Source organism: Procambarus clarkii, chromosome 11 (assembly GCF_040958095.1).
Source record: "Procambarus clarkii isolate CNS0578487 chromosome 11, FALCON_Pclarkii_2.0, whole genome shotgun sequence".
In the NCBI taxonomy this organism is placed as follows: Eukaryota; Metazoa; Arthropoda; class Malacostraca; order Decapoda; family Cambaridae; genus Procambarus; species Procambarus clarkii.
This window is the reverse complement of record NC_091160.1, coordinates 41,513,678-41,523,677: the sequence shown is the minus strand read 5'-3', so window position 1 is coordinate 41,523,677 and position 10,000 is coordinate 41,513,678. Positions and strand designations below refer to the sequence as shown.

General features: G+C 44.8%; 1 protein-coding gene across 1 annotated transcript in view; it reads left to right on the top strand.

Moving 5' to 3' along the window:
- LOC123758227 (uncharacterized protein PF3D7_1120000-like) overlaps positions 1 to 514 on the top strand; it is a 927-nt gene extending 413 nt beyond the window's left edge. The window contains exon 1 of the mRNA XM_045742351.1: positions 1 to 514. This exon is cut by the window's left edge and continues 413 nt beyond it. Coding sequence (XP_045598307.1) covers positions 1 to 514 — 514 coding nt within the window.
- The last annotated feature ends 9,486 nt before the right edge of the window (positions 515 to 10,000 follow it).

Genomic DNA, 10,000 nt, shown 5'->3' with positions numbered 1-10,000 from the left:
TAAGCAACTGGAACTAAATCTCACAAACCTGGAGTACGAGACTAAACAAATGGAACTAAATCTCACAAACCTGGAGTACGAGAATAAGCAAACGGAACTAAATCTCACAAACCTGGAGTACGAGATTAAACAAACGGAACTAAATCTCACAAACCTGGAGTACGAGAATAAGCAAACGGAACTAAATCTCGCAAACCTGGAGTACGAGAATAAGCAAATGGAACTAAATCTCACAAACCTGGAGTACGAGATTAAACAAACGGAACTAAATCTCACAAACCTGGAGATAGACGGCACCAAAGAAGTTGAGAAAGCCACCTCCATCTACCACGGGCAGGTCCTTGGTGGGCTCAACATCAGCATCCATCTTGCAACCTCCGGCCCACATCTCGCTAGACATCCCCACCAAGTTTCTCTACACCTTGCAGCGAACATCCACTCTTGCTTGTTGCAGGTCGTCAGGTCCTGTGTGTTGCACAGGTCACAGTGCCCATGTGGCACCCTGACCGGATGACTGACTGAGCAACAGCACACAACAGGCTCTCTCCCTCCCTCCTTCCCCCCTCCTCCTCCCCCCCTCACCTCCCCCCCCCCCCGTATGGAGTGCAGAGTCTGCGCTGAGCAGACTAAGCACCACTGAGGGTCTGCGTACCATGAGTCACAGCTAGTTTGAGTGCAAGATGCACAAGGAGGCGTCTTCATGCTTGCAATATTGCAAGATTTACACTGTGTGTGTTCAGGTGCTGTCTCTCTGTATATATATATATATATATATATATATATATATATATATATATATATATATATATATATATATATATATATATATATATATATATGTGTGTGTGTGTGTGTGTGTGTGTGTGTGTGTGTGTGTGTGTGTGTTCTCACCTATTTGTGCTTGCGGGGGTTGAGCTTTGGCTCTTTGTTCCCGCCTCTCAACTGTGTATGTGTGTGTGTGTGTGTGTGTGTGTGATATTTTCCCCAGGCCTATGACGTCACTTCAATAGGCTAGTTACTCTCACATTCCTTCACAAATTGGTTCGTGGCCTATTTATAACTTCTCATTGCCAATTTACATACTTCACAATAGGTGAGAGCCACCTCGAATCAATATGCAAATGACACTATTTCTCATTCTAATCTGCGCATCGATCTGCGCAGGTCGTGTGGGTGTCCCGCTGGGCCCTTGTGGGTTACGCCTCTATCGCTGTTTCCAATTACTAAGATCTCTCGGTACTTCGTAAGAAACACGAACGGTTTAGCCCGCTCTCTCGTCTGATGCGTAGGGTTTTGTAAGGGGAATTCGCCAGTACGTTAAAAATGAGATGGTTTAGCGATCGTTAACGGGGAGTAATGTTGGGGTTGTTTGTGGACTGGCTTGGATGGTGGAGCTCTGTCTCTGTCTCTGTCTCTCTCTCTGTCTCTCTTCTCTGTCTCTCTTCTCTCTCTCTCTCTCTCTCTCTCTCTCTCTCTCTCTCTCTCTCTCTCTCTCTCTCTCTCTCTCTCTCTCTCTCTCTCTTCTCTCTCTCTCTCTCTCTCTCTCTCTCTCTCTCTCTCTCTCTCTCTCTCTCTCTCTCTGCAAATCATTTCACATCTAGCTGAATATATCTAGGTGAGTACATCTAGGTGAGTACATCTAGGTGAGTGCATCTACGCGAGTACATCTACGTGAGTACATCTAGATGAGTACATCTAGATGAATACATCTAGATGAGTAATAAGAATCTACGTACTGTGTAGAGAGTGAGTAATTATGAGGGATGAGTGTTGGGATGAGGCAGAGAGAAGGGAGCCCACTGGAGAATGAGTAAGTGTTGGAGATCTGTGAATAAACATGAGGGAGTATTGAGATGGAGTGAAGATAGTGAAGATAGTGAAGATGGAGGTGGCTTCTACACCTTCTTCTTCTAAGGAGTGCTTCCTTACACTCCTTCGACACTAGAGAGGTAGTATAGCTTTCAGGTAAATTCAGGTAAAGCCTCATTTTCTATTTTCAGTTTCCTCCTGATGTCTCGAGGGCTAAGGAAGTGAGTGAGTGAGTGTATGGGGCAGCGTCACTCATCTTGTGAGTGGACACACCACCATAGTGACAGTATTGGGCAGCGTCACTCATCCTGTGAGTGGACACACCGCCATAGTGACAGTATTGGGCAGCGCCACTCATCCTGTGAGTGGACACACCGCCATAGTGACAGTATTGGGCAGCGTCACTCATCCTGTGAGTGGACACACCGCCATAGTGACAGTATTGGGCAGCGCCACTCATCCTGTGAGTGGACACACCGCCATAGTGACAGTATTGGGCAGCGTCACTCATCCTGTGAGTGGACACACCACCATAGTGACAGTATTGGGCAGCGCCACTCATCCTGTGAGTGGACACACCGCCATAGTGACAGTATTGGGCAGCGTCACTCTTCCTGTGAGTGGACACACCGCCATAGTGACAGTATTGGGCAGCGTCACTCATCCTGTGAGTGGACACACCACCATAGTGACAGTATTGGGCAGCGCCACTCATCCTTGAGTGGACACACCGCCATAGTGACAGTATTGGGCAGCGCCACTCATCCTGTGAGTGGACACACCGCCATAGTGACAGTATTGGGCAGCGCCACTCATCCTGTGAGTGGACACACCGCCATAGAGCCGGTCGGCCGAGCGGACAGCACACTGGACTTGTGATCCTGTGATCCTGGGTTCGATTCCGGGCGCCGGCGAGAAATAATGGGCAGAGCTTCTTTCACCCTATGCCCCTGTTACCTAGCAGTAAAATAGGTACCTGGGTGTTAGTCAGCTGTCACGGGCTGCGTCCTAGGGGTGGAGGCCTGGTCGAGGACCGGGCCGCGGGGACACTGAAAGCCCCGAAATCATTTCTAGATAACCTCAAGATTGTCTTGTTTGTGGAGAGAGTGAAACCGAGTTCAATACATTTCCTTCCGAGGAGTTCAATGGACTGTTCAATTTTTCCCAAGGTGGGAGCTTGTATTAGGACATCATCTGCATATCCCACTTGTTGTGTTCCTTTCGGAAAATCAATATTTGCAATGGCGTTCATAAGTACATTGAATAGTGTAGGGCTTAAGACTCCGCCTTGGGGGGTCCCGAGTTCCATATTCATTGTTCTGGAGACTGCTCCATTGAAGCAAACCTTGGCTTTCCTTCCTGTGAGGTAGTCTTCAACCCATTTCATGAGTCTCCCTTTGACACCCATGCATGCAAGCTCGTCCAGGATCGCAATCCCCTGCGTTTTGTCGAAGGCTCCTTTGATGTCAACAAATACAGAGTACCTAGCCGTGTCATTAGCCAAGTAATTAACTATACAATTTGCTGTGCTCTGTCCTTTAACAAATCCATTGACCCCCTCCCCTAACCTGCCTATTTTGTGCAACAGTCGGTTTAGGATGATCCTTTCAAGCATCTTGCAAGTGCATGACACGAGGCTGATAGGTCTGTAATTACCAGGGTCATTAGGCTTCGGTATGGGAACAATTATTGCGTGTTTCCATTGTGTGGGCAACACTCCACTTAGGAATGACTTGTTAAACAGGTGGAGTAGTGGATTCCCAGACACTTCACACAGTGCATTGAGTATGTCGTAGGTGACGCCATCTTCACCAGGTGCTGTACTTTTACCCTTTTTCATAGCGCCCCTTACTTCCTTGGGCTGTGATTGGTTCCCCATACTCGTCATCACTAGACAGTGCTCTTGTTATCCTAATTCTTCTGTCATCATGTCGCAGGAGCTGTTCCCTGCTGATTTCTGCAGGGAGGAGAAGGATGCTGCATCACTCCACTTGTGAATTAGTTCCTCAGCCTTACCCTGGGGGTAGGGTAACAATGTATATACTCATCTAGTTGTATTTGAGGGGGTTGAGCTCTGGCTCTTTGGTCCCTCCTCTCAGGTGTGAGTGAGGGAGTAAAGAGGGTGTTATAGTGGGTATGAGAAGGAGTGAGAAGTAGGAGGTGAGGAATGGAAGAATGTCTGAGAATGAGGGAGATAGTGTGAGGGTGTGAGCCCCGGGAGGGATGATGGAGGGAGAGAGGGAGGGAGAGAGGGATGGAGGGAGAGAGAGGGAGAGAGGGAGAGTTACAAGGGTGAGCGGTGAGGAACAAAGAGGAGTACAGGAAGTGTGTCTCACGGGTCAGGAGTTACTCTGGCTCAGATCCTTGCGATGCTCCCCCTCCCCTAACCCCACCCCACCTCTCCCCCCTCCCCCCTCACCATTCCCCTTACCCATCTCCCTGCCCTCCCTCACCTCCCCCTATTCCCCTCCCTTCCACACACCTCCCCACTTTCCATCTTCAGCATCTTGTACACACACCTATTCCTCAATAGTTGTTCTTTCTATATATTCCTTTCTATTCCCTATTCTTTAGTTCCTGTTCTCTGTCACCCCCCCCCCCCTCCCTTGCCTCGCTACAGGTCCTTCCCACGCTCCCCCCTCTCCATCACCCCCCTCCATCACCCCACCATTGTAACACCACTATAATGTGTCACCACTATAATGGTTACTAAACTAATAATGTAAACACTACTTATCCTGAGTAACACTTCCCCATCGGTTGCACTTGGTAACACTGTTATGGGCTGACATATGATGGTTACACCGGAACCAAAGGTACACTGCCAACAAGGAAATGCTACACAGGATTAAATACGCTGCCACCATCTGCCTTTGACCATTGAGACTATATCAAGCAACGAGGCAAGAAACATTGCTTGACTTGGAGAGTACTTTCTATGACTGTCATTAATTATGAAAACGGTTGTCAGCCACTATATCCAAAAGGCTAAGAGGATTCAACAATTGACACAGACGGGAAATTTAACGAGTTTATTGAGACCAAAATTATGTCAATCACCACTTATAAATCCTACTCTAACACTGGCAAAAAAAAATAACAAAATAACAATTCACTTAGGGTATATTACACTAACAGTAGAAGTCTAAGAAATAAAATTAACGAATTAAATGCTCTTGTCTGCACAGAAAAAATAGATATTATTGCACTTACCGAAACGTGGATGAATGTAGAAAATAGAGAACTATTAGCTGAATATCAAATATATGGATTTAAACTATTTCACACAGATAGATATATTAGACGAGGAGGTGGAGTAGCCATATATGTTAGGGACAATTTGAAATGTAGTCTCAAAGAGGGAATCAAAACAGAGCCACACACAGAAACTATTTGGATTGAATTAAACGAAAAAGCTAATAATATTATAATAGGAGTAATATATAGGCCACCAAATTTAGACAGAATGGAAGCAAAGCATCTATGGGATGAAATATCTAGAGCATCTAGATCTAACAGTATTTATGTCATGGGTGACTTTAATTTTAGCGGAATAAACTGGTTGAACAAAACAGGGAATAGTGAAGCAGAAGATTTTCTAGAATTAATTGACGATTGCTTTCTTACGCAACACATTAAGGAACCAACACGGGAAAATAATATTTTAGATTTAGTGTTAACTAACAGGGAAACGCAAATTAATGACATCGAAATAGGGAGTGAGCTAGGGAGCAGTGATCACAAAGAAATCAGATTTAGCATAGAATGGAATAGACCAGTAGGAGAAAATTCTGTTAAAGTGCCAGATTTTCGAAAAGCTGATTTTAATAGCCTAAGAAATTTTTTGGGTCAAATTGATTGGAAAGGCTTGGGTATGGGGTGTGGGCCGGTCTTGGAGCGAGACATGAACCCAGCGATAGGTGACTTAAATGGGGATTTCGATGTGGATTCAATATATAACTTATTTAAGAATATTCTAAACAAAGCACAGGAACGTAGTATACCATACAAATTGAATAGATCGAATACTAATGACCCAAAGTGGATAACAAAGAATTTGAAGAACCTTATAGGTAAAAAGAGAGCTTGGTACAAAAGGATTAAAAATGGGGAGGTCACTTTAGAACAGGAATTCGTACAACTGGTTAGAAATGTTAAAAAAGAGATAAGGAAAGCAAAAAGAAACTATGAAGTTCGCATAGCAGGGCAAGCAAAGACAAATCCTAAAGGGTTTTTTCAGTTATATCGTACTAAGACTAGGGAAAGGATAGGTCCATTAAAAACTGAGACAGGTCAAATAACAGATAGTGATGAAGAGATGAGTAGTATTTTTAATAAATATTTTGTATCTGTATTTACTAAAGAGGAACTTAACAATATGCCTTCAGCCGAACAAGTCTATGTGGGTGGGGACGAGGACAGGTTGACGAGTTTAGCAGTTACCAGGGAGGATGTTCTTAAACAAATAGTAAAACTCAAACCAAACAAATCCCCAGGGCCGGATGAAGTGTTTGCCAGGGTGCTTAAAGAATGCAAAGAGGAGCTTTGTGACCCACTGTCAACCATATTTAATAAATCAATAGAGTCAGGCAGAGTGCCAGAGTTTTGGAAAGTTGCTAATGTGATACCAGTTTTTAAGAAAGGAGATAGATCACTTGCGTCTAACTATCGACCAATTAGCCTAACGTCTATTGTGGGAAAGTTACTCGAATCTATAATAGCAAATAAAATTCGTCTTCATCTTGAAAAACATAAATTAATAATTGAGTCGCAACATGGTTTTATAAATGGCCGTTCATGTTTAACAAATTTGTTATCTTTTTATTCTAGCATTGTTGAGGCAGTTGATAGTGGTAAGGATTGCGATGTTGTATACCTTGACTTTAGCAAAGCTTTTGATACAGTGCCACATGAAAGACTGATTAAAAAAATAGAGTCTCATGGTATTGGGGGTGCTATATTAAGCTGGATTAGGGCATGGCTATACCAAAGGAAACAGAGAGTTAGTATAAATGGAATCAAGTCAGAGTGGGAAAATGTTGTAAGTGGAGTGCCTCAAGGCTCTGTCCTGGGACCTCTGTTGTTTATAATATATATAAATGATTTAGATTCAGGTTTGAGTAGCAACATTTGCAAATTTGCCGATGATACGAAAATCGGTAGGGAAATTAATTCGGAGGAGGACTCACTATCACTTCAAGTTGATCTAGATAGGGTTTTGAAATGGTCAAAGGATTGGCAGATGCAGTTTAATGCTGATAAATGTAAAGTTCTGAGGTTAGGTAATGATGATAGAGTTACAAGATACGAGCTAGATGGTGTTGTGATTGGTTGTTGTGATCCGTGTTGGTTCGTAATAAGGCAAATCGGACACTTGGATTTATTAATCGCAGCGTTAGTAACAAGACACCTGGTGTGGTTCTCAAGCTATATCTTGCTCTAGTTAGGCCCCATTTAGATTATGCAGTTCAGTTTTGGTCGCCATATTATAGAATGGATATAAATTCACTTGAACGTGTCCAGCGTAGGATGACTAAGTTAATTCCCCAAATTAGAAATCTTTCATATGAAGAAAGATTAACAAAGCTTAAGTTGCATTCACTGGAAAGGCGAAGAGTTAGGGGTGACATGATAGAGGTTTACAAGTGGATGAATGGACATAACCGGGGGGATATTAATAGGGTATTAAAAGTATCAACACAGGACAGAACACGAAACAATGGATATAAATTGGATAAGTTTAGATTTAGGAAAGACTTGGGTAAATACTGGTTCAGTAACAGGGTTGTTGATTTGTGGAACCAATTGCCGCGTAACATTGTGGAGGTGGGGTCCCTCGATTGTTTCAAGCACGGGTTGGACAAGTATATGAGTGGGATTGGGTGGTTATAGAATAGGAGCTGCCTCGTATGGGCCAATAGGCCTTCTGCAGTTACCTTTGTTCTTATGTTCTTATGTTCTTATGTGATTGCGAAGTCGGATTGCGAAAGGGATCTGGGAGTTATGATTAGTAAGAATTTAAAACAAAAGGATCAATGCATAAATGTTCGTAATAAGGCAAATCGGACACTTGGATTTATTAATCGCAGCGTTAGTAACAAGACACCTGGTGTGGTTCTCAAGCTATATCTTGCTCTAGTTAGGCCCCATTTAGATTATGCAGTTCAGTTTTGGTCGCCATATTATAGAATGGATATAAATTCACTTGAACGTGTCCAGCGTAGGATGACTAAGTTAATTCCCCAAATTAGAAATCTTTCATATGAAGAAAGATTAACAAAGCTTAAGTTGCATTCACTGGAAAGGCGAAGAGTTAGGGGTGACATGATAGAGGTTTACAAGTGGATGAATGGACATAACCGGGGGGATATTAATAGGGTATTAAAAGTATCAACACAGGACAGAACACGAAACAATGGATATAAATTGGATAAGTTTAGATTTAGGAAAGACTTGGGTAAATACTGGTTCAGTAACAGGGTTGTTGATTTGTGGAACCAATTGCCGCGTAACATTGTGGAGGTGGGGTCCCTCGATTGTTTCAAGCACGGGTTGGACAAGTATATGAGTGGGTTTGGGTGGTTATAGAATAGGAGCTGCCTCGTATGGGCCAATAGGCCTTCTGCAGTTACCTTTGTTCTTATGTTCTTATGTTCTTATGGCAAAAAGTTAAGAAATTTGGACATGGAACAAAACCTCAGAGACCACACACGTTACCTTAAGACCTCTGTCTCTCCCTGGCTGAGATTTTCTTCACAGCCCTCTCTGGACCCCGGTGTCCGGCACTCTGTCCTTACTAAGTCCCTACAGGACCTCTATATACAACCCCCACAGGGGGAGGGGGGGAGATCTGCTGTTGCTACCTTCACCAAGAATGTAAGAAGTCGGCCACACGTGCACAAACACTTAAAAATATTTCAATTAAGCTTGTTTGACATTCACCATACACTCTTCAAGAGAGGAGTTATTAGCTGACTAAGACTAACCTAGGAATTCTTTAATCAACATACAAGATAATCCAGAGGTCATCTGGGCTGACCTTTTGGAGAAAGCTTCCCTGGGTGTGAACTCTAAAGGGGGGGGGGGGAGGTCATGGGTGTTACAATCTCCCCCACCATCACCCCACCATCACCCCACCATCACCCCACCATCACCCCCACCATCACCCCACCATCACCCCCACCATCACCCCACCATCACCCCACCATCACCCCACCATCACCCCACCATCACCCCCACCATCACCCCACCATCACCCCACCATCACCCCACCATCACCCCACCATCACCCCACCATCACCCCCACCATCACCCCACCATCACCCCACCATCACCCCACCATCACCCCACCATCACCCCACCATCACCCCACCATCACCCCACCATCACCCCACTACATCATGCCCATGACAGCATACACTAACTATTCAACTCTTAACGACCATTTAGAGAGCATTACAAGCTGCTACCAATCATCACCTTCACCCTGGCTGATCATCTAACTCATCAGAAGGCTCAGACCTGAGTCCTGGCAGGTCTGAGTGCCTGACACAGCCACTCAGGACACGCGGGAGCAACAGCCAGGCAGGTGACGCAGTTCGCAATACGATATACAACAGAAATCAGATCCACAACCTACATCAGACCCTTACTAGACTGTGCAGCACCAGCATGGAACCCGCTCCTCGTGGAAAAAAAATTAGTCCCGGAAGTAATAGGCTAAAGCTACGAAACTAGACCTATATCCTCTAGATCTCATAACTCTAGAAGACAGAACACAGGGGGACATGATCCCGATATACAAGATGAAGTGGGACAAGAGGTTAGGCAAAAAAAAAGTATATAAGTACGGCACAATTAGAGCCTCTGGCGGCGTGTTTCCGGGCCAGTCTTGCCATATGGCAACAGGGGGGGGGGTGAGAGGGGGGGGGCAAGGGGAAGGGATTAGGGGTGAGAGGAAACAATGTTGCCAGCTATACTCCCCCCCCCTTCCCACATTCATATCTCCTCTATGTTCAGGCGGTCATGTCCCATGCCAGGCATCACAGTTGAGTGTGCCACAGTGTGCCACAGTGTTGCCACGTGACCCTGGTGGACCTGGACACACCAGCCAGGGGAAGAAGCCCGCGGGTGTGGCACCACCGCCCTTCATCTAAACACTACCCACCGTCCCCTAATGTCCTGGAATGAA